This window comes from Dasypus novemcinctus, chromosome 14 (genome assembly GCF_030445035.2).
Source record: "Dasypus novemcinctus isolate mDasNov1 chromosome 14, mDasNov1.1.hap2, whole genome shotgun sequence".
Taxonomy (NCBI): domain Eukaryota; kingdom Metazoa; phylum Chordata; class Mammalia; order Cingulata; family Dasypodidae; genus Dasypus; species Dasypus novemcinctus.
The window spans coordinates 67,310,726-67,334,718 of NC_080686.1; the positions used below are offsets into that span (position 1 = coordinate 67,310,726).

The 23,993-nt window shown below is 38.4% G+C and overlaps 1 protein-coding gene across 50 annotated transcripts in view; it reads left to right on the plus strand.

Moving 5' to 3' along the window:
- RIMS2 (regulating synaptic membrane exocytosis 2) overlaps positions 1-7,017 on the plus strand; it is a 734,990-nt gene extending 727,973 nt beyond the window's left edge. For all 50 annotated transcript variants that reach the window (XM_058275873.1, XM_058275894.2, XM_058275868.2 and 47 more), the window contains 4 exons: positions 1,884-1,996; positions 2,321-2,422; positions 3,631-3,770; positions 4,161-7,017. In XM_058275873.1, coding sequence (XP_058131856.1) covers positions 1,884-1,996; positions 2,321-2,422; positions 3,631-3,770; positions 4,161-4,379 — 574 coding nt within the window. In that variant the 3' untranslated portion in view covers positions 4,380-7,017. The remainder of the gene's footprint in view (positions 1-1,883; positions 1,997-2,320; positions 2,423-3,630; positions 3,771-4,160) is intronic.
- The last annotated feature ends 16,976 nt before the right edge of the window (positions 7,018-23,993 follow it).

Below are 23,993 nucleotides of genomic sequence, written 5' to 3' on the forward strand. Positions count from 1 at the left end.
AGACCTTTTTCCTTCATGGAACTTAGGTTTCTAATGGGGAATTTGCAAGAAAAAAATTAAAGTGTTTATGAGAAAAATTAGTAAAATATAGAATGTCTTAAATAGTATAAATGCTGAAGAGAAAAATAAAGCAAAAAAGAGATGTTAGAGGATGGGGTTATAATTTTGAGTAGGGTAAACTGGGAAAAGGACACATTTCAGTAAAGATCTGAAGGAAATGAGTGAGTTATATGGATATTTGAGGGAAGAACATTCTGGCTGAGACAGTGCTAAGATTCTGAGGCAGGAGTTTGCCTGGTACCGCAGTGAGGAAGGGCAGTACCATAGTGGAATAAGCGAAGGTAGAAATGGTAACAGATTAGTAATTCAGGTGTGGCATGGGCTGGAGTAGATAGCCTTTCTAGCCTTTTCATTGTAAGGACTTTGACTTTTACTCCAATTGGGATGGGAAATCATTGGAAGGTTTCGAATGGTCTTCCAATGGACTGACATAATCTGACTTCAGTTTTAACAGCTCACTCTGACTGCTGCAGGGGAGAGACCAATCAGGATGCTGTTATAGTAATTCAGAATACAGAAAATGGTAGTCTGCACCAGGGTGGTAGTAGCATTAATGAGGTCAGATCCTGGGTGTATTTCGACAATAGGGCAAATAAGATTTTGTTGATACATTTGATGTGCATAATAACAGAAAGAGAAGAAGGAATAAAGAGGACTCCAATTTGAGCAATTGGAAGAATGAAGTTGTCATTTATTAAAACAAGGAGAACAGAGTTAGGTTATTTTTGTTTGGAAGTATGGGGGTGAGAAGGGCTCAGTTTTGGGCAAATTAAATACTAAGGTGAGAAGGGCTCAGTTTTGGGCAAATTAAATACTAAGTTTCAGGGCCAATTAGACATGCAAGCAGCTATGTAGACTAGGCATTTGGAGTCATCCAAGGGAGAAGTCTGAGTTCGAGATGTCAGTGTAGGCAGTATCCCCATAGATGGCATTTAAAACCATGAGACTAGATGAGATAACCAAAGGAATTAAGATAGATAGAAAAATAAAAGGTCAAATATTCTATCTAATATTTAGTGGCAGAATTAGCAAGCAAACTGAGACAGAGTGGCAGAAGAGAAAAGAGGAAAACCAGGAGATTAGGGGGTCCGGGAAGCAAAGTAGAGAAAGTGTTTCAAGGAAAAGGGGGAATCAGTTATGTCAAATGCTGCTAATATGTTAAGTAAAATGAGTACTGAGTATTGACAGTTGGATTTGGCACTATGATCATTAGGTGACCTTGATCAGAGAAATTTTGGTCGAGTGTGAAAATGAAAAAATTGATTAGAGTTTCAAGAGGGAATGAGAGGAATGAAATTGAAGCCGGCACAGAAACACAACTTTATCCAGGAGTTTTGCCATAAATAGAGGGAAAGAGATGGGGTAGAGAGGGAGGTAGGATTAGGACAGGGATTTTTGAAGGTACACGATATAATGGCATGTTTGCTGATGGGAATGATCCAGAAGAGTTTCTGTAATGGGAAAAATAATGGGTTAAATAATATCTTATTGTAGCTAATGAGTATTAAATATGATGATGCTGCCATGCAGTATAAGTGTTCAATATGTATTGACTGTTATTGATGGAAATCACAGACCCTGCCCTCCAGACCAAGGAAGAGAAAGACGCACAAACAACTGCAGTATAGTGTGACAAGTGCTTGTGGTGGCTTACATAGGCTTCTGGAGAATATGGAGAGAGAGCCATGGGAGGTGGAATGGGGGTTTGGTTCCACTAAATATAAGAGGTGTAGTGTCTGCCCCTCTAGGAAGGAGGCCAGAGGGAGGGTTGTACTTGCCTAAAAGTAAATAGGATTTAAACCTATTTATTATTTTGCTTTTAGTCTGATTTTCCCTGGTGTCCGGTTGGCCTCTGATAGCCAATTCAGCGATTTTCTGGATGGCCTTGGCCCTGCCCAGCTAGTCGGGCGCCAGACTCTGGCTACACCTGCAATGGGTAAGAATTTCTGTCACATGATTCCATTGTTTTTCTTCTGGGCTATTGAAAATCACATTCTCTAATTCATAGAATCTTTAACAATATTATCAGCAGGAATGAAGTATCTTAGAGTTTATAATGAAAAGTCTCAGGGTTTTTTTCTGTGTTAATTTATGCTTTTTAAAGTAAGACATCACTGACATAAAATTTTAAATATATTTGAATTTAAGAAAATATATTGGAAATGATGAAAGGATATTAAACCAAGGTCTTTAGCCTGAGCATTTTTCTCTCTGCATTTATATAGTAAGGCATGTTTGTTTCTTCTCCACACACCATTAGGTGACATTCAGGTAGGAATGATGGACAAAAAGGGACAACTGGAAGTGGAAATCATTCGGGCCCGTGGCCTTGTTGTAAAACCAGGTTCCAAGACACTGCCAGGTAAAAATGAAAGCAAAATTTTCTATTTTTATTTATAATCCATGCTATTCAATTTAGAGACTTGGTTTTTGAATAGATACTGAAAATTGTTTTTATTTTAGTTATCAAGGATAGATGAGTCACTAATAGTACAGGTTTGAGGCTTTAATAGTTTGTGTGTTTATCACAGGTGAGTGTTCAATGAGGGTGATCTGGTGGGGATAATTTAAGTTGATAAATAAGTTTATATGTAATAGAAACCACTGCATGTCAAAACCACCACACTTAGAGAACAACATGTATGTAAAAAAGTTCTCATTTTTTATTAGCTGGTGTTTTGTTTTACTCTTCAATTTATCTGAAGCTTGGGATTCTCCTTGGGATTCTTTAGAGCTCTGGAATTAGAGTAAAAATAGATACAGATCCCCAAAGTAGTGTAAGTATTGCTGGACATTCTAATTATAAGACTTTCACTTCCTATAATATATAAAGAAAGCGAGGTACTATTATAACTTTTTAACATAAGGCAATGTATTTAATACTAAAATGTCATAATCCATAACGCCTGAAGTTACAGAAAATTCCACAGTGACTACACATGCCTCATGCAGACGTAGTTTGATCTGATGAATAGAACAATTATTAAGAATTATGAAACTTGATTTCTAGCCTTAGCACCTCCACTGACTGACTTACAATTTTGATTCTTTCAACTTCTATCCTTGCAGAAATTTTAAATTTTAATATATATTACCTATTTTCTTAGTTTGCTACAGCTACCACAACAAAGTACTATAAACTGAGTGACTTAAACAACAGAAATTTATTGTCTCATTTATTCAGCCACAAGGCTGAAATCAAGGTGTCAGCAAGGCCATGTTTCCTTAAAAGTCAATAGGGAAGAATCTGTTTCGTGCCTCTTGTAGCCCTGCTGGTTAGCAGCAATCTTTGTTGTTCCTTGGCTTGTGGCAGCATAACTCCTTCCCTGCCTCTACCACGTAGCTTCCTCCCTCTCCCTCCCCCTCCCCCTCCCCCTCCCCCTCCCCCTCCCCCTCCCCCTCCCACTTCCTGGTTTATCTAATAATTGTAACGTAATGTGGAAAGGCCAATGTCAATAGCTCTTTCAGCATAAGACTAAAGGTGTTGCAGATAGCCCCTGTGGCTTGGGTGGGGCTCCATTCCATAGCTGTAGCTCATCACTTATTCTCCTCCATATTTTCTTTCCCAAGCACCATATGTAAAGGTGTATCTATTAGACAATGGAGTCTGCATAGCCAAAAAGAAAACTAAAGTGGCAAGAAAAACGCTGGAACCTCTCTACCAGCAGCTATTATCATTCGAAGAAAGTCCTCAAGGAAAGGTTTTACAGGTATTTACTGAATTGTTTATTCCTTCCCTAAGAAAACATTGTCATCGAATCAGACCTTGTACTCAACATCTTTTTTATCACATTCTTTTCTGTTCCCTATAGCTGAAGATCTTTGCAACAGTCCAGTGCCTGCACTTTAAAGCTGTAAACACTGTCATTTCCTTTAAAGTGAATTAATCTGTCACACATAAACTCCATTGTCTATGAAGTGCTTATGATCTTAAGGCTCCAGTACAGCTTTCCTAATGTCTCTTTGGATTCCATTAGAGACAGCTATCCCAATATTAAATACAGATATTTGACATGATATTTGTTGGATGCAATTAAGTTAAGATTTTTGTTATGTTCATGATTATACTTAAATTCCTCTCCTTTTTATTTTACCAACAGATCATTGTCTGGGGAGATTATGGCCGCATGGATCACAAATCCTTTATGGGAGTGGCACAGATACTTTTAGATGAACTGGAGCTATCCAATATGGTGATTGGATGGTTCAAACTTTTTCCCCCATCCTCCCTAGTAGATCCGACCTTGGCCCCTCTAACAAGAAGAGCTTCCCAATCATCCTTGGAAAGTTCAACTGGACCTTCTTATTCTCGTTCATAGCAACTAAAACTGTTGTCATAGCAACCAGCGTTACAAAAAAAACCCCACAGGTCGCAAACCCTGGTAACACTGCATGCTTAATGTTGTGTCTTCTAAGCCTGTTTGTAGGCATACAAAGCGATCCTGTGTTCTCAGAGGAAGTTGCACACATTGTGCCCTAAAGAAGGCCCTCAGGTGAAAGAGCAGAGCTATGATGAACTATCAGGTTTGGAGTTCAATGACACACTAGTTTTGGTCCAATCTGAAGCCATGGATTAATCTCAAAGAATCAGTCAGTTCATGCAACAAAAGCCCTTTTCAATGGCACCTTTATATTTTTATCGTTCCTTTTTCTTCATTTCTCTGACCCCCAAGTCCTTTTATGCCACAGAAATGGAGCTATATACAGCCATTAAGCCATGTTACAAGTCAAGGAGTGACGTCCTAGGAAGCATCAGGAGACAAGCAGGAGACCAAGGAAGTGGTCCAGAACAAAATAACAGCTCTCCTCTGGACGATGGTCAGGAGCAGTCTAACGTGAAGAGGGGCGGACTTCGTAGCTCCATCAGGCACGTCATTTACTAAAGCCAAGATGTGTTGGACTCAGGAAAATAAAATTCTGTGGCTACACTGTACTGAATGAAATTAAAGAAACATTTTTGCATGGATACAGATTAGCTGAATACTTAAATTATTTTCTTGGGCCTGCAACTTGCAAAAAAAAAATCAAAATCAGCCATTTTCAACAATTTATATTATTTTTAAAAATAAATTTCACTAGTGCATGGTTTTAAAAGGGAGAGAATGCAGCAGGGTGATACAATGACACACCATGTTTATTCTTTAAACTAATCATAGTCTGTGTTTTGGCAGACATTACAAATGAAAATACTTTCTAGAAATACTTAAAATTCTCTTTATGTGACAAATAAGTATAATATATTAACTTATTTCCATGTTAAATATACAAACCTTATAAAGTCAATATTACATGCAAATTGTTCAGATATTTCTTCTCTATCTCACTTTTCCTCTCCCTCTTTTAATCTTTTATTTTCTTTCTCTTTATCAGAGTGAGCATTATATTTAAAAATTACAATTTTTGACCTGATACTCTCTTTTACCCCATGTTTAATTCAGGGCTGTATTTGCTTCTGAATTTCTCAGGAGAGATTTCTCACGGGAAAAAATTCTATATAAGAGCTTTCTTTATTTCAAGCATGTTGAAAAGAATTTTGCAACATGACTTGGGAGTAATTAAAGTAAGTCAGCATGTATTTGATAAAAAAGATATTTGAACTTTTGCATTTATTGTACAGTGCATGGTAATGTTATTTTTTTTTTCACCTTCAAAATTCAGTTCTACAGGAAAATCCTAAAATCATGTGGCCATTGTAATGTCTAATAAATTTGTTTTTAGCACCAGCATTATTCATACAGGGTTAAAGTATTATTTCTGGAAGATCTTAGATTTTTTTTTTTTTTAATTAATGAAAGCAGTGTCTTTAGCCAATTTCCATTTACTATGTGAATAGAAACATGGCTAAAAATTTGGATCCCTAAACCAGAGCTGTTTACTAATCTGTAATAAAATTCAATCTTTGACAGATCATATTTCTAAAGAAATATAGTAAAATTAAATATGCAACAACAATTTTAACGCTCCAGTTTTTAGGTGACGTAAAGAAAGCCAACATGCCTATTAATAGTTCTTTGATGCCATGACCAGAAGTATACAAGCAAATCCCCTCAAGTCAAAGCCCTTGCCTTTGGTTTTACCGACAGTTGTTACCATTGGGTGGTGCTGCAAGGTCAAATTTCTCTTAAGTTCCCCTAGTTAGAGGATAAGTCACTGGATGGAATAAACCACCCATACTTTCTGATTCTTTATGTACACTTTGATAACACATTCTAAATTGATTTAAATTCCTTGCAATAACTTTTGATATCCACATACCATTTGTTTAACTTTAAGGCCATGTACAAAAATTATTTTGTTTGACTTTTTTTTTTAAATTCAGTGCTGACCATTAAAAACTATCATGCATGATATGGTGCAAAAGTTAAAATGAGTATCACTAAAAATGCCTTCTCTTTATGTGGTGCAAAACGAAACACCAGACTATGTCTTGACATTCTGAGATCTACAGTGGGCCCAGGTAAGGTTGTTAAAGGAACAAATAAAGTTTTATTGAAATAATTTCGACACCTCTGTACCAGCAACAATTGATTTGATAGACCTATAGCGTCTATACTTCCCTTAGAATAAACATTTGCCAATTTCCTGATACTAAGATGCAGTCATGTAATCTTTTGTGCATATTCCTATATAAATTATTTCTAATTTTAATAAGAAGGACATGACCGTATGGAATCTTTGTACATACTTGTCATTATGCAGTATTTATTTAAAAGTTGGTGTATTTTTTTTTAATTTTCACATGTCTGCACCTCAACTTGTGGTTTAGTCATGTAAATAACACTATACCAGTGACCACTGCTGCCCTGTACATAGTATGTTTTAAAAGTAAACGGAATTTCAGTTACGGAAAAAAAAGGGGGGGTGGGCAGAATCGTCCTGCAATTAACACCAACTAATGTATATCACATTCATTCTGGTGATGGTCTTTAACACTTTAAATAAAACATTTTCTTTACAGACATTGTATAAGTGCCTTCTTTGACTTCTCTTATCCCCACTCCCGAAGCTTGCAGTAGCTCATTCCTTGAACTTACATGAAAAAAACATCTTATTCTGTCTGTCCATTACATCAGTGGACTGCCGGCCTTAGCAAATGGCCCTCAGTAGGGCATTTCTTCAAAGTGTCAAAGGATTTCTGTTCACATCATTAAAAATGCTGCTTTTTTAAAAAGTTGTTATGCTAGATCAAGGTGCCATCTGATAAAATGACTCAGCAACTTACCCATGAGTGAGATTTCTGAGTTATTCTTGGCCTTCACTGATAGCAGTCACAAAGAATAATGCACAGGCTCTGCTGGTTCCCAGGTGAAGAGGACAAGAGTGACTACGCACATTGGCTTTATGTTGATATGTTTTGACAGAAGTGTCAGTTCAGCTTTGTGCGGGGGTTGCATTTTCAACTGCAGAGACAAGTTATGGTAGCCTGACATACAACAATCTGATGTATGACAACCTGTCCAGGCATTGGCTTCTATTTTGAGAGTATAAAGAAGTGAAGGTTTCTCCATATCCTTCTAGGGCAGTTCCTCAAACGGGGGAGGAAAAGGACCCCTGCACAGTTCTAATGGGAGTGCGCCTCAGGCTCTAAATTTAAGAGCTGGTTTGGATTCATATTTAATTAGTGAACAAAAATCCAAACCCAGCTCCCCTTCCATTGTTGGAGTCAGCCATTTCCTCCCTTTCCAAGGGCTCAATTCCAGTCCCAGTCCCCCATATCGCGCCCATGTTATTTTTCATTATTCAATAAACACCCCCCTACTCCAGTGAGCTATTTCTTTGCAGTTCACACATTCCTAGTGTATAAATTCCCTTGCCATTCTTATATGCCCTCTTCTAAAAAGGATTCCACGTCCTCAAAAATGATTCATTTCTTGCACTTCCCAACAGAGGTATGAGCTTTTTTTTTTCTTTAGGAGTTCCTTACCAAACCCTAACAACATGACTGCCAATAATGCCAACACCCTCACCTCCTCCCCAGGTACACTAGATTCCAGAGCCCCACAAGAGACTATAAGAAAGACCAAAATGGTCATGCTTGTGGAGGTTGTGAAAGAATTAGTCAAAAAGATACCAAAGCTGCCCCCCTATAATTGACTTAACCTTTAAAATTCTGTGCACCTAATTGTGTGTTCAAACGTTTTCTCCACTCAGTTCATGATGGCCTTAACTGCTCACATTCATGGACAATAAACAAGTTCACACCCCACCTTTGCTTTGTGAAATGTTTTCTGAGAAGCAATGCACAAGAAGAAATTAAAATTTAAAACAAATGTTGAGTTTTCCCACTCAAATTCTTCATGTGACTTTATTCAAGTCTCTTTATATCCAGGCATTCATTTTCCTCACCTGTGAACAGCGTTTGAACTAGATATTCTTCTATCAATAAATCAGCACTTTCATTAGCATTTCAGCTCCTTGAGGACAGGGACCAGGCCATGCCTATTTTTTTTTTCTCTTTTGTATCTTCAGTGCCAGGAACAATGCTTAATACATAGATCCTCAATAAATACGTGTTGCATGAATATTTCTTTAGCCCCTACTATTTTCGAGGCACTATCCTAGGCATAGTAGTGAATAAAACAAACATGGCCCTGTCCTCCAGGGAATTTACTACTTTTGAAGAAAACACAAATTGGGTAAAAAATTACAAATGCAATAAAGTAAAGTACCAAAAGCAAAGTCCCAAGGAGGCTATGGGAGCAACATGTTTTAACCTGGTCTAGAAAGCTAGGGAAACCTGATCTCTAAAAGAAGGGCAGGAGTTAAATAGAAGAGGCGTTTGGTGGTGGGAGGCAGTAGTGAGGTGAAGAATATTCCAGGCAGAGAGAACAGCAGGTAAGAAATTTGAGGGAAGGAAATCATGACTACCATATATAGTACCTTATAGTATCTAAAATAATAGTGAGCACATTAGAAATACTTGTGAGTAAATAAATGAATTAATGAATAAATGAATACAGGTTTCAGCAGTCTGAACTATTTTTGAAATATCAAGAATTTTGTTGAGAAGCTAATTTTAATTTATTTGATTAATTTGATGTGATCTATTTGCAAATGAATTCATTTATAAGGGCTAATTTTCTATATAATTATATTGTAAAAGGTTCTCAAATGCTCCTCAGTTCTTTATACTATTAGATTGTTAGGTCTTTGAACATAGGAGATGGCCTGTAATACTGTACCCAGCATAGTCTCAGATTTCTTGTCTATAAAGTGAGAAAATCTGGAGGTAGGTGAAAGGATTAAATAATGTAACATAAATGAAGGACTTAGCACAATGGTCTGGGCATATTACCATTAAGTGTTAGCTATTGCAGGGCTGGAGATATGGATATACCATTACTTATTCTTCTCTTTTCCAGGCACTTCTAGTCCCTTTAACTACTTTCACTTACCTAAAGCCTCCTCATCTTGCTTATCTTCTATGTACACTCTCCAGAATTAAGCCAATGATTCCAGATGGGCCCTGCCTCTATAAACAAACCTAAAAGACTGTTACCTTTGTTTCTCTCCATAGCACATACCTTTTTCTGACTAGGCTCCTGGTCAACCAAATCTCCCAGATCCTCCTACATGTGAATGGCTTCGTCATTCTGTTCTCATGTAATTTTGTTTTTAACAAAGCACAATTATAAAATTTCATTCTTGCTAAAAATATTTTCTTAATGTTGCAGCCTTTCAAAATCGTTAAGACTGTCTTATCCCTGGCATTCATCCTGAATTATGCTAAAGGTTTAAGATTCATCATTTTCACTGCCAGCTTTGTGTCACCTGAAATTTTGTTAAGGGGGTTTCCTCTGTCTTCATCCATGCTTTTAATAAATTGTTGACTGAAATAGGACCAGGATCAAAGTATTCGAACTCTATTAGTAATATTAATATCAGTAGTAGTAATTATATAGCACATTATAGTTTACATAATAATACCTTTACTGTACATGATCTAGCAATCCTTATGACATTTTATGAGTGTTTATGAATATTACTATATTTTTTCAGATAAGAACTCTGTTGTTCAGAGAGTTTCAATAATATCACAAGGTCCCACATCTGATAAGTGATATATCCAGACACAAATCTGGGTCTCTGATAACAAATCTGATCTTTCAGTCCATTATGAAACCACTTAACCTCATCATCATCCACAGTACTTTTCACCATTTTATCTGTGGTACGTGCCCTGGTTCCATTTGTCCTCACTCTGGGCACCTGTCTCCTCCTTTTCTTATTCATTGAAATCTGAGCTCAGCAGAACCTCTCTGTACCCACAGTTCTTTTGGTCTGCATTGGTGATTTGTTTATATATTTCTTCTTTGCCTGCCTTTCCCTTCTTTTTCTCATTGGAATCTTAGAATAATAATTCTATTCTTTTCCTAGACACCTGGCCATTACCACTTCTGCCAGGAGATCATCCTTACATCCTCTAATTTTTTAGCATGGCATTTTAAAAATCTAGGTACATGTTTGATAATGACCACCATCACCTTTCCTCACCTTCATGACTATAAAATGAAATGACCACTTATTCCAAAACTCTTACTAGAAGTATATAAGAGACTAGTTTCTACATCACAAAGTCGTAAATTTTGTTTTATTCTGTTTTTAGAATTATGTCTGGTTAGCTGGCTCCTGGCCCTGCCACTTACTCGCTGTTCAGCCTTGACAACATAACTTACATTCTCTGAGTCTCATTGTCCAGATCTGCAAAATGGCAACAGTAAAAAACCCAATTCATTGGGCTGTTATGGGGATTAAATGAGGTAGTGTATATAGAACACTTTGCATCGACTGTCATATAATAGTGCTAGTTATTAAATACTAAATCATTAAATAATTCACTTAAGTAATTCATTAAAATGTCTTGAAAACCATTTTCATTCTTTCCTGATATATCTCATCTAAGGCTCAAATGCTCTTTAGGGGGCAGCTCATTCCCTCCAGACATTCAGGGCTAACCTGAGGCTTTAGATTTGGAAGTAGATTTGAACCCCTCTGATAACAGACCATGTCAAATTTCCCAAAGAAGAATAGACACCTTACCCCCAGCAATGGGTTCCTCAGTCCATTGCCAGGCTGCACAAAAGAAAGGCCATGGCAAAGAATCCAAATCAGCAAGACAGTTCAAGTCTGTCTCAGAGAGGAAACACTGAGCTGAGCTCAGCATGACAGCATGACAGTATAGAGCCTGACAGTTATCCAAAATAGAATCTTAAAAATACCCTAGGAGAATTTCATGCTCATGAGCTGACTGTGTTTACTGGAGAGTTGGGAATGGGACAGGAAGTCCCAGCCTCTGGAAGATAACACTAGCTGAGTACAGAATAACCCAAGTCCTCTTAGGCATGCCCTTGCTATTCCTTATCATGCCTCTTTCCTGATTATTTCCTAAGCAAGAAATAGGTCTGGCTCTGCTCTGGTTCTCCCTCTAGCGTCTGGGCTCTTCCCTGTCCTAGGTCTGGCTGGTGTGCCATGGGGACAACAAGCTTCCTAGGTGTGCTCACAGCCCTGTGAACTACCACGGGGCCCTGATAACATGCTGGGGCACACAAACCCTGAACATAAGTCTTTCTTAAGAAATCTTGAACTGTTGTGGGAGAAATATTGGAGATGGTAAAATAAAGTGTTTGCTGCTTGGTTCATTCCTCATAAGGCTTTTGTAAAAAAACACAACAACAACATCAAAACAAACAAAAAGCCCCAGTGCTTTGGTGGTTCTGAGGGATGGGGATTGACTCATTCTGATGAAGGTTATTGTTTTGAGAAGTGTTGAGCATGCTAGGTTGACAATCCAGTCAGCAGTTAGGTACAAATCTGGTACCTAAGGATTGTTAGAGAAATAATCCCAAACTCTCAAAACCAGAAATCTTGTTTTCCAGGGCTTTCCAGAGAGGACAGGGGGAAAGATGCAATAAATAGAGCCTCAAGTCTTGGAATCATCTAAGAGATGAGCTCTTAAAAAATATCTTCCAAATGGACTGGGCTTTTGATGGCTATTTCTGGACATTAATAGCATATCTTTCCTGTCTTACATCTTTTCAATTGACAAAATAAATCACATTTGGCCCTCAGTTGTAAATGTTGTAGTCTCTTCATTCAAAGCTGAATCTCAAATCCTATCACTCTTTTTCCCTCAGTATGAAAGAAAAATGGGGGTGGAGGAAAAGAAGGAGAAAAATATGGATAAAGAGGCAGCCAGGACAGAAAAGACCTCAGAACAATCTAGACTTTAACTAAAATTTGGTTTCTTTTCCTTATCTAGAATTTGATGCATTTTTTTCATGCCTTGCTCTGAGTGAGGCAGAGAGTAGATGAACGTAAATGAGAAAGCAGAAACAAGGTGGAAGCAGAAGAAACACTTAGAGACTTCTTTTAATTATTTAATTATACAAAGGATCTTTCTGGAGAATGGCGCATGCTTCAAATGTCAAGGATTTAAAGAGGGAGCCAATCCTGTGGGCAGAGTTAGCCTGGTAGAAGATACATCACAGAAGCAGAGCGGGAAGGCCCACAGGAGCAGTGCAATGGAAAGATCTTCCTTTTGGAATGCAATGAGCAGCAATGGGAGTCCTTGTAGTTGCTGCACTCTTCCTATTGGAAAACACACATGCCCGTTGCTTATCCTCTCCTTTCTTTTAATATGGAAACATCAGAGTCTGCCCAGCTGGGTATATTTTTCTTACCAAGTTGCACTGGGTAGATTTCAAGCACGACATTTTTAATTTTATGAAATAGGATCTACGGGTATAAAACACAGGTTACAGCTTAAGAGTCCAAGGAGCCTAAGGGTGGCATCAGCCAGCAGCAGCCTGATGTCTGGGCAGCAGCCTACATACTACAAGGACTTTTCTTGGCTGTGATCACAAAGATCATGCAATGGGTTGGCTTAAACAATGGGAATTTGTTGGCTCACAGTTTTGAGGCTAGGAGAAGTCCTTATTCAAGGCATCAGTAAGGCAGTGCTTTCTCCCTGAAGACTGTGGTGTTCTAGGGCTGGCTACCAGCCACCCTTGGGTGCTCGGCTTTTCCGTACATGGCAATGCACATAGTGGCATCTTCTCCTGTTCTCTTTCATGTTCATTTACTTCCAGCTTCTAGTTCTTGCTCTTTCCCATAGTTTTCAATCAATGGTTTTCCCTAGAAGACCTCTAGGAATAAGATTGGGACCCATCCTGATTCAGTTGGTGTAGCAGTTTAATATGGTTATGAATTCCAAAAATAGATATTGGATTATGTCTGTACCTGGGAGTGATTGAGTTATGATTGGTGCTTTGATTGGGCCATGTCGTTAGGGCATTGAGTTCCCACTTCTTGGTGGGTGGGGACTCACAGATAAAAGACATGGCAAAGGACAGAGTTGATGGTTTTTGATGTTGGAGTTTGATGCTAAAGCCTTAAGCTGGAGCCCCAGAAAGTAAGCTCACAGAGGAAGAGAAGCCAGCCCCAGAAAGACAGGGGCTGAGAACCCTGAGAGAAGCAAGACCCTGGAGTGGAGGAACCCAGGAAGCCTGAACTCTGAAAGTAAGCTCACAGAGGAAGAGAAGCCAGCCCCAGAAAGACAGGGGCTGAGAACCCTGAGAGAAGCAAGACCCTGGAGTGGAGGAACCCAGGAAGCCTGAACTCTCACAGACATCGGGAGACATCTTGCTCCATCGAGTGAAAACAGACTTTGGTGAGGGAAGTAATTTATGCTTTATGGCCTGGTATCTGTAAGCTCCTACCCCAAAAAAATACCCTTTATGAAAACCAACCAATTTCTGGTATTGTGCATCAGCACCCCTTTGACTGACTAATACAGTTGGCCACACCTTAACTAAAACAACATCTTCAAAGTGTCCTATTTAAAATGGAATGGATTTAAAGGAATGGATTGAGAACATATTTTTCTGGGGTACATGGTTCAACCTACCATAGTATCCAAGTTGTAAAACTCTCACCTGATTGTCACTTGCTCCTATCTCTAGTACATAAATGGGCTTCTTAATAATGAGGATTCTGGAGAATACACTACATGACAGAAAAAATACCTTCTGAATTATATTTTTTTAAATATCCTGTTTAGACACTAGCAATGCCATGGTGAATAAGACCTTATTCCAGACCACAAAGGGTGTCAATAATTATTATGAGAGAGTATACTTCTTATTAAAATATGGTATGGCTGTTGCTGGACAAGACTGTACTAGACTGTACTAGACATAGAAGAAAAATTGGTTAATTTTCTATAGCAAGGCTACCCTAATAAAGGTGACCTTTTCTGGGTCTCAATTTACTCATCTGAGAAACTGGAGCAGATTATACCTATTTCAAAGGACTTTGAGAGTTTAAATGATATATGTAAGTACCACATCCAACACAGCTCTTATAGTAAGTACTCAATCCAAGTTACTCCTTGAATCCATCAGGAACGCATTCAGCTACAGGTAACAGAGTTCCCAGTAAAAGTGGCTTAAAAATACAGAGGCTTATTTTTTTCTTCAAGATTGCCTCCCAGGAAGCGAACTTGGCCCAGTGGATAGGGCATCTGTCTACCACATGGGAGGTACCTGGTTCAAACCCCGGGCCTCCTTGACCTGTGTGGAGCTGGCCCATGCACAGTGCTGATGCGCACAAGGAGTGCCCTGCCATGCAGGGGTGTTCCCCGTGTAGGGGAGAGCCTCCCTGCATGAAAGAAAGTGCAGCCTGCCTAAGAATGGCGCTGCCCACATGGAGAGCTGACACAACAAGATGATGCAACAAAAAGAAACACAGATTCCGTGCCCCTGACAACAGCAGAAGCGGACAAAGAAGATGACGCAGCAAATAGACACAGAGAACAGACAACCAGGGCAAGGGGGAAGGGGAGAGAAATAAATAAAATAAATCTTTAAAAAAAAAAAAAGATTGCCTCCCGGTTAAAAGACTGTAGCTCCAGCTCCTGCCATCATGTCTGCATTCTATAAAAGAAGAAGAGGAAGAGAAAAGAGCAAAGGGTACCAGCCAGGTAGGAGTTCCCTTGGGAAGTCCTGCTCAAGACTCCCAGCTTTAGGGGAATGTATTCAATAACTGAACAATAAGTATAATTCTAGCTGTAGGGTTTTTGTGAATACTCTATCTTTTGAGGAAGATGTCATTATTTTTAATTTTCTAAGAGCTTTTTTCATGAATGCATGTAAAATTTTGTCAAGTACATTTTCTGCTTTTATTGAAACGATTGTATGATTTTCCTGCTTTTACTATGTTAAAATGATGAATTACATTGGTTTTCCAATGTTAGGCCATTTGGAAATTTGGAAATAAACACAACTTGATCATACTATTCTCTTCATATATTGCTGGATTTGATTTGTTAAGGATTCTGACCCTTATGGTCATGATAGATATTGATCAGCAATTTTATTTCCTTGTAATGTTTTTGTCAGATTTTGGTATCTGGTTTATGACAGTCTGATGAAAAAACAATCTGGGGAGTTTTCCCTAATCCACTATTTTCTGAAAGAACATACATGAAATTGATATGATTTTTTTTCTTAAATATTAGATAGAATTCATCAATGATACTATTTAGGCCTAAAGTTTCTTTAGGGGGGGAATTTGATTACAAATTAAATTTGCTTAGTAAACTTTACAATATAAATTAAATTTGCTACTTAGAGTATCTGCCAGTTTTGAGTGTGTTGTTCAAAGAATTTATTTAAGTTGTGAAATTTATCACTATAAAGTTATTTGTAATATTTTTATTATCCTTTTAATGTCTATAAGATGTGAAATAATGACTGCCAGTTTTGAGTGTGTTGTTCAAAGAATTTATTTAAGTTGTGAAATTTATCACTATAAAGTTATTTGTAATATTTTTATTATCCTTTTAATGTCTATAAGATGTGAAATAATGACTGAGTAATTTTTGCTCTCTTTTTTTCTTGATCAGTCTCACTAGGGTTTTTATCAATTTTGTTAAAATTTCAGCTTTGTTATTTTTCTCTATTCTTTGTTTTCTATTTCATTGATTTCTGCTCCGTATTATTTCCTTCCCTTTAATTAGTTTGGGTTTGATTTTTTCTTTTTCAAGCTTCTTAATGTAAAAACTTGCATCATTGATTTTAAGCATTTTTTCTTTTCTAACATAATCTTAATCGTTATATAGTTCTCTCTAAACACTGCTTTAACTGCATCCCATAAAGTTGGCATGTTATATTTCCATTATCATTTGGCTAAAATGTTTTATCGTCCCTTGTGATTGCTTCTTTTTGTTTGTTTGTTTGTTTTTTAATTATTTATGTGATTGCTTCTTGTACCCACGGGCTATTTAAAAGTGTGCTAATTCTGAATATTTGGGAATTTTCTATCTTATTGTTTTGATTTCTAATTTAATTCTGTCTTGGACAGACAATGCACTATAAGATTTTGCTATTTATTGGGACTTATTTTATTGCCCAACATAATGCTAATTTTGGTGAACTTTCTAAGTGCACTTGAAGAGAATATGCATTCTGCAGTTATTGGACAGTGTCAGTGTTCTATAAATATTAATTAGGTTGAATCAGTTCATATTGTTAAAAATCTCCTATATCTTAATAGATTTTCTGTCTAGTTCCTTATCAGTTACTGAGAGGGGGTTTAAAACCTCCAACTATGATTGTAAGTTTGTCTTTTTCTTCCTTTAGCTCCATCAGTTTGTTTTCTTCATATATTCTTAAGCTCTGCTATTAATGACATAACATATTTTTATGTCTTCCTGATGAATTAAATTGTTTATCATTACACAGTGCCCTTTTTATCAATAATACTCCTTTTCTTGAAGTTTACTTTATCTTAAAATATCTATACCATCTTTTTTTTTGCTTACTATTTCTATCCTTTTACTTGCACACTCTCTGTGCCAATTTACTTAAATTGTGTCTGTCTCTGGAAGACAACATATAATTAACTTTTGCTTTTATAACCAAGTCTGATAGTGTCTGCCTTTTAATTGGAATAGTTAATCTATTTACATTTAATGGAATTATTAACATGATTGGGTCTAGTTCTACCATCTTATTATCTATTTCCAAGTCATCTTATCTGTTCATGTTTCTCTGTTCTTCTCCTGCTTTCTTTTGGGTTGATGTATTTTTCTAAAAATTCCAATTTAATTTTTCCACTGATTTTGCACTAAATTTTTAGTGGTTGCTTCTAGATAGATTGCAAAATGCATCCTTAACTTACTACTGTTGACTTAGATTTTAATATTTTACTAATGCACATAAACTGTAAGAACTTTACCATATTAAATTCCATTTAACTTGCCTATCCTTTTTGTTAATAGTGATCTATTTTGTCCACATAAGTAAAAAAATGTCAAAATACAATGTATTATGTTTGTTTTAAATAATCAGTTATCTTTAAAAAAGATTAAGAGAAGAAAAATGATATTCTGTTATATTTTACAATAGCATTTCTGGAGCTCTCATTCTTTCCTGTAGATCCAATTTACCTATAGATCCAAGTTACCAACTGGTTTCATTTCCTTTTAGCCTGAAGAATTTCCTTTAGCATTTTTTTATATTGCAAATATGCTGTCAACAAATTCTCTCAGTTTTTCATTTTCTGAGGTATCCTTATTTCACTCTCATTTTGTAATATTAAACTTTATTTTAGAGAAGTTTTAGATTTACGTTTACAGAAAAATTACACCAAAAGTATTGGGAATTCCCATATACCTCCCAACACTCACACACATGATTTCCCCTATTGTTATTATAACATCTTAGACTAATTTGGTACATTTGTTATAATTGATGTACCAATATTGAAGTTCTGCTATTAACCAAAGTCTAACAGGTTACACAGCCTCATAAAATCATAACTGTATTTTGTGAAGGGTATTTATACTGGATAAAGAATTCTGTATGGAGATTTTTTTTTTCAGACTTAAAAGGTGTCGTTTCATTGTCTTCTGGCTTCCATTAGTGCTGATGTCAACCATCACTCAAATTTAAAATACTAGAAAATTACTGGGGGATTGTTTTAGTCTTGTCAGACTTGTTTCATTCATTTTCAGGATAATTCTATTTGAGTTTTGAATTTAGTCTTAGAGCCTGACTCATTCCTAAGATATGATTTTTCTGGGGTCACAGCTGAATGCCTGAAGTAGTCACTGAGATCACTCCACTGTGGCTAAACTAAAACTCCAAAATTTTGTAGCACCACCTTTCAGCTCAAAGCCTCGTAGCAGATGGCATCTGCCAGCGAGGCCTCATGGAGTCTAGCCCTTTCCTACAGAGCCCTCAGTCAAGGAATGGAGCTGAATCCTCATGATGATTTCTGGGGCTACTCCTATGCGCATCTCCCCATTCCTAGGTGCTCTAGCCCACAAATTCCAACTGCTTCAGAAGCCCAGGACTCTCCTGACTCCTTAGCTCAGCAGGACCACAGCTCTGCTTGGGTTGCACTTCTCTATGTTGTGCCAGGAAAGTGTCCCCAGACAGAAAGCTGGAGTGCCCATGGAACTCACTGCCTGTGTTTCCTTCCCTCAGGATCACAGTCCTGCACACATGGTGTGTTGTCTGAGGCCTGAAAACAGTTGCATCATATATTTTGTTCAGTTTTATAGTTATATCAGGCAGAAAGGTAAATCCTTTTCTTTCTTACTTTTACGCCTAGAAGCAGAAATCTGTCAGAGGTTTTTCATTGGTAATCCTAATAAAAATAACATAAAAACATCAACTCTTTTGCATTTTGTAAGTATAAATTTTTTAATATTTTTATTTTTAATTGAAAAATGTATAAGGACTACAGAAAGAATTATACTACCAGGTTGAACCTTTCTATGACTCCTCTCTGTACCCCTAGAAGTAACCATTATCCTGTATTACGTTTATCATCTTTATGTGTCTTTACACTTTTCCAATTCATGAATATATCTTTGAGCAGGAGAATGGATAAGGAGCTAGAATACTTAGACATTGGAATAGAGTGTTGTTTTGGAGAGAGGACCAGAGTTATATTAGAAAGAGAGAGTCTAGAGCAGAAAGATGAATTAAAAGGCTATTGAAATGATGCACATGAACGCTGATAAGGCAGAGCAGAGAAATGGGCTGGGAGATAGAAAATCCATTTATAAGCAAGGAACAACATTAAATTGGATTGAGAGCTTGAATTTTAAGTATGTTTATTGATACGATATAAATGTTGATAAATATTTAAATAAATTTTCAAAAAATATGTTCTGTTAAACATTTAGTGACAGTCTACTATGTGCCAGGCACTATGCTTAGTTCTGTGGCTACAATGACAAAGGAAAAAAAAAAACAGTTTCTGCCTATATGGATCGTTTTGCTCTACCTACGGTCCCTCCTTAAGGAACAAACTACACTGCCCTGGATTGCATCCCACTCGTGGTGCAGCATTGATGTTCTACCAAGATTTTAGGTCCACCTTGAATCCAGAACCACCTCTGAGCGGCAGTCTGTGCGAGGCTCAGCCCTATTTCAGATGTCTTCTTCTCAGACATCCAAGAGATTGCCCTAATCCCTTCCTGTGATTCCTTACCTTAACTCCCCCTCCTGACTTAAGCCAGTTTGAGTAGATTTCAGTTTAACCAAGAGATCATCTAAAATTGTAACATAATCTTTAATTCAAGATATTTGTCAATGTCACAAATACTTTTATCAAATATGAGCAGTGTGCCAGAGCAGAAAAAGACCTAACGTATTATGTACAGATGAGCAACCTGAGGCTGAGAGACATCTTCTGACAATACTGTATAATGAAATTTACTCTATTTCTCTTGACTCTGGATCTTTTTTTTTTTTTTTTTTTTTAATTTTTTTATTTTTTATTGACTTTGTAATAATATTACATTAAAAATATATATGTGAGGTCCCATTCAACCCCACCCCCCCACCCCCCTCTCCCCCCCCCCAACAACACTCGTTCCCATCATCATGACACATCCATTGGATTTGGTAAGTACATCTTTGGGCACCTCTGCACCTCATATACATTGGTTCACATCATGGCCCATACTCTCCTCTATTCCATCATGTAGGCCCTGTGAGGATTTACAATGTCCGGTGATTACCTCTGAAGCACCATCCAGGGCAGCTCCATGTCCCGAAGACGCCTCCACCTCTCATCTCTTCCTGCCTTTCCCCATACCCTTTGTCCATTATGTCCACTTTTCCCAATCCAATGCCACCTCTTCTATGTGGACACTGGATTGGTTGTGTCCATTGCACCTTTATGTCAAGAGGAGGCTCAGATTCCACCTGGATGCTGGATGCAATCCTCCCATTTTCAGTTGTAATCACTCTTTGACTCTGGATCTTAACAGATAATATAGAACAGTGGTTCTCAAACTTGAGTGTGCATCAGAATCCCAAAAAGCCCTTTTTAAATGCAAGTGGCTGGGCCGCACTGCCGATGTTTCTTATTCTGTTGGCCTGAGGAAGGCCCCAAGAATTTTCATTTCCAACAAATTACCAGGTGATGCTGATGCAGCTGGTCTAGGGGTTACACTTTAATAACCACTGAGAGAGAGTTCTCAGAGCAAGTTCAGTATCTGTATTTCTGTTTCCCACCTTTAGAGGGTTACCAGTTCCATGGGAACTCATTACAGAATTCTGTCATCCATATTCTATTCCCAGGGTCAGGTGGGTAGGTTGAGAAACTGATACCAAAGGCAAGGAGAAGGTCATAAAGGATACATTACATTAATAATGATTTGTTTTTCCTGGAAGAAATGACAGAAAGGAGATTTGAGGGTTTCCAGTTGATTCTCCAGCACTTATTGCACTGTGAAAAAACAGCCATAAGTACACAATTGGGGTCGAGCATTATTTCCCTAATATACTATCCTGGGAAAGCTAATGATGGTGAACTACAGATGTTTCTAATATTTGAGTGGTTATTAGCAGCAGCAGCACATATCGAATTCACATAAAATGAATTTCATAGGCCAAGGGTGGCCCATTTTTTATTAGCTGCAAAACTAAAAGCCAACAATAATAACACTAATTATTTCCTGGGCTTGATATAACCCTGTTTGTCAAAACATGAAATTCCCACATGAATTATTTCACTTAATCATACAACTTTACTGTGAATTAAGGCCGTATACTGATGCTTCTTCATTCAACTAATGTTGACGGCAAAACAACAAAGGTTCGACGCTGTGCTCTGTGAGAAAGACAAAGATGTTCAGGACGTGGCAGCTTCACACAGAAAATCTTATTGTCCAGTAGGAGAGACAAAACTTCTGCAGAAATTACCAGGGCAGCAATAAGTAGAGCAGACCAAGTGCCCGGGGTCAGAGGATGGTGGAGTCACTTCTGGTTGGCATGATTTCAGAAGGTTCCACAGAGAAAGGGGTATCTCAGCTGGTTTCCAAAGTGGACTTGGGTATATTCCACTAACACAGAGTTTGGTGTTTATGTAATATACACAAAAAGGAGTTGAGATTAGAAGTGAGAGAAATAGATAAACTTAACTACCAGATCAAGGATTGAGAATTTATTCAGTAGACAGTGAGGATGCATTGAATTTTTGAGCAAAGGGATAATACGATCTGGGTATTTATCTTTGTCTCATTCGTGATGATCAAGGGAAGGAGAATGAGGCAGCAAGACGATTCACAATGTATAATAGTACAGGAATGAAAAGACGAACGCACCAATGTGGTGATTGAATGAATACAGTTTAGGTTTTTAGAACAGTATTGGTACTATTGACAAAACCAGAAAATTCAGAGAAAAAGTATGTTTCCAGGTTGGGAAAGAAAGTATGTTGACTATAGGCATAATATGTTGAGCTTATGCCTCTGTAAGTAAACCCAGATAGAAACCTTGAAAGCAGATGCAGAAATGGAACTTGAGCTTGTAAAGAAACCAGATTGTGGAATTGTATCAGTCAGGGTAGACTAGCTACTCTAAATAACAAGGTACTCTAAAGTCTCAGTGGCTTGGAACAACAGCATTTATTTGCAACTCATACTCTCTGTCCATTGCAGCTCAGCAAGGGGGCTTGGCTGACGCTAGTCACTCAGCAACTCAGTTGATGGAGTCTCCATCTCCGCTGATATCCAGTGACTTCAGAGACAGGGAAAGGAGGACGTGGCAAACCAAGCAGTGGCTCATAAAACCTCTGCCCTGATATGACACGTCATATTTTCTCCTGTTTCATTAGTAAGTCACATGGCTATTTCTGAGATGAGGGGGTGCAGAAAACTAATCCTATGTGTGCCTTGGGCACAAGAACTGACATTTGTGAATCACCCCCAGGGAGTCATCCATGTGGCAGATGATGAAGACAGAGCAGCAGATACAATTTTTGTGTAAAGAAGAGAGAGGGAAAAGCAAAGCTCTAGGGCTAGAACCTCAAGAACAGTCTTATTTATGGAGAAATAGGAAGAACACACACCTAAGAAGGCAAAAGAGAAACACACAGAAATGCAAAGGGCTTGGGTTAGTCTAGGCCCCCACCGGTGAGAAGCATCTCAGGAAGGCTCCTCATGCCAAGTCTGGAGAGATGTCGAAGTAGTTGAGACTGAGGAAGGGTCATTGGATCTCATTTCCAAGGGGACATGATTGAGCTTCAAGAGCACTGTTTCAGGAAGGTGATGGCACAGGGCAGGATGTGAAACCAGACTACACAGGGAGCAACCAAAGTGAGACAGAACGTTGAACTATGGGGAAAAAAAGAGAGGGAAATGAGCTGGTCGCTTGATGGACCATCAAAATCAGAGTTACTCTGCTAAATCAAACCTGACAGTTTTTCATTCATTCATTCAGCAAAAATTTATTGAGCATTACCCTTTCCAAACACTTTTTAAGGAGCTGGATAGAGAGCAAGTAAAATAAGTTTTCTGCTCCCGTGGCACTTATCTTCCAGTGAGGCAGGCATGCAATTAACAAGCGAGCAAAGAAATGGATACGTGAAAAAGATAATTTTCAATTATATTTGGCTCTGATAAAATGAAACAAGCTTCTATGCAAGGTAGTCACAGCGTGGGTACAGAGTGTGGGTTACAGGGTTCCAGGGCTCTCCCATATAGGTCAGGAAAGGCCCCTTGGGGAGGCAACACACAAGCTGCTTCCTGAAGGATGAGAAAGATCCAGCCAAACAAACATCTGGAACTATCTATCGTGTTTCATGGGAGGCAAAATCTGCAACGGCAACACCAAGTTCTCACAGAAAACAAGGATTAGAAGGGAAATAATTTTAAATGGTTGGGTGCATAGGTGTGTTTGTGTATTTCCACAGTAAGTGAAGGTTCTTTCTAGAAGGCCTGGCCTTCTATATGCATAGGATTCGTTCATTTAGTTTAGACGCATTATGACTTCTTCTTTAGGTGACACTGTAACAGAGTCACCTTCGGTTGTTTGGGAATGGTTGCTGCAGGGTAGAGTTCTGCTGCGGTCAATTCCCCTCTCAAAGTTTTATATTGTGCACATTGTTCCTCCTGTGACTCTCAAAGTTTTATATTGTGCACATTGTTCCTCCTGTGAAGTTGTAAAACCTTAACCGACAATCACATCTCCAAAGGTCTTATTTACAAGTGGATTCACACCCACGGGCATGGAGAGTAAGACTTGAACGTGTCCTTCGTAGGGCACGAGATTCAACCCCAGCAACCTGCATCAAGCATCCTCTCTCCCAAGGCAGGGAGGGAGGGTTTCGGATTTTCCGCCTTCCTGCTCCAGCCCTGGGGGTGCACTTGTTCTCTTCAGAGCAGGGAAGAACGCAGGGGCACAGGCCTGCGTGGCCCTGAAGCTCTCCCTGCAGCTACCACAGTCCTGCGCCTCCTCGTCCTGCTGTCTAGCTGCCCCGCAAGGGCGCGGGCGGGGCGCGGCGGGGCCCACGCCAGTCCTCGCCGGTTTCTCTTTGTGCCCCTCGGTGCTGACCGGAAGAGGCGCCTCCCGCACGGTGGGCGCCTTCTACTCCTGCGGCTGCGGGGACCCGGCTGCCGTCTCCCGGCT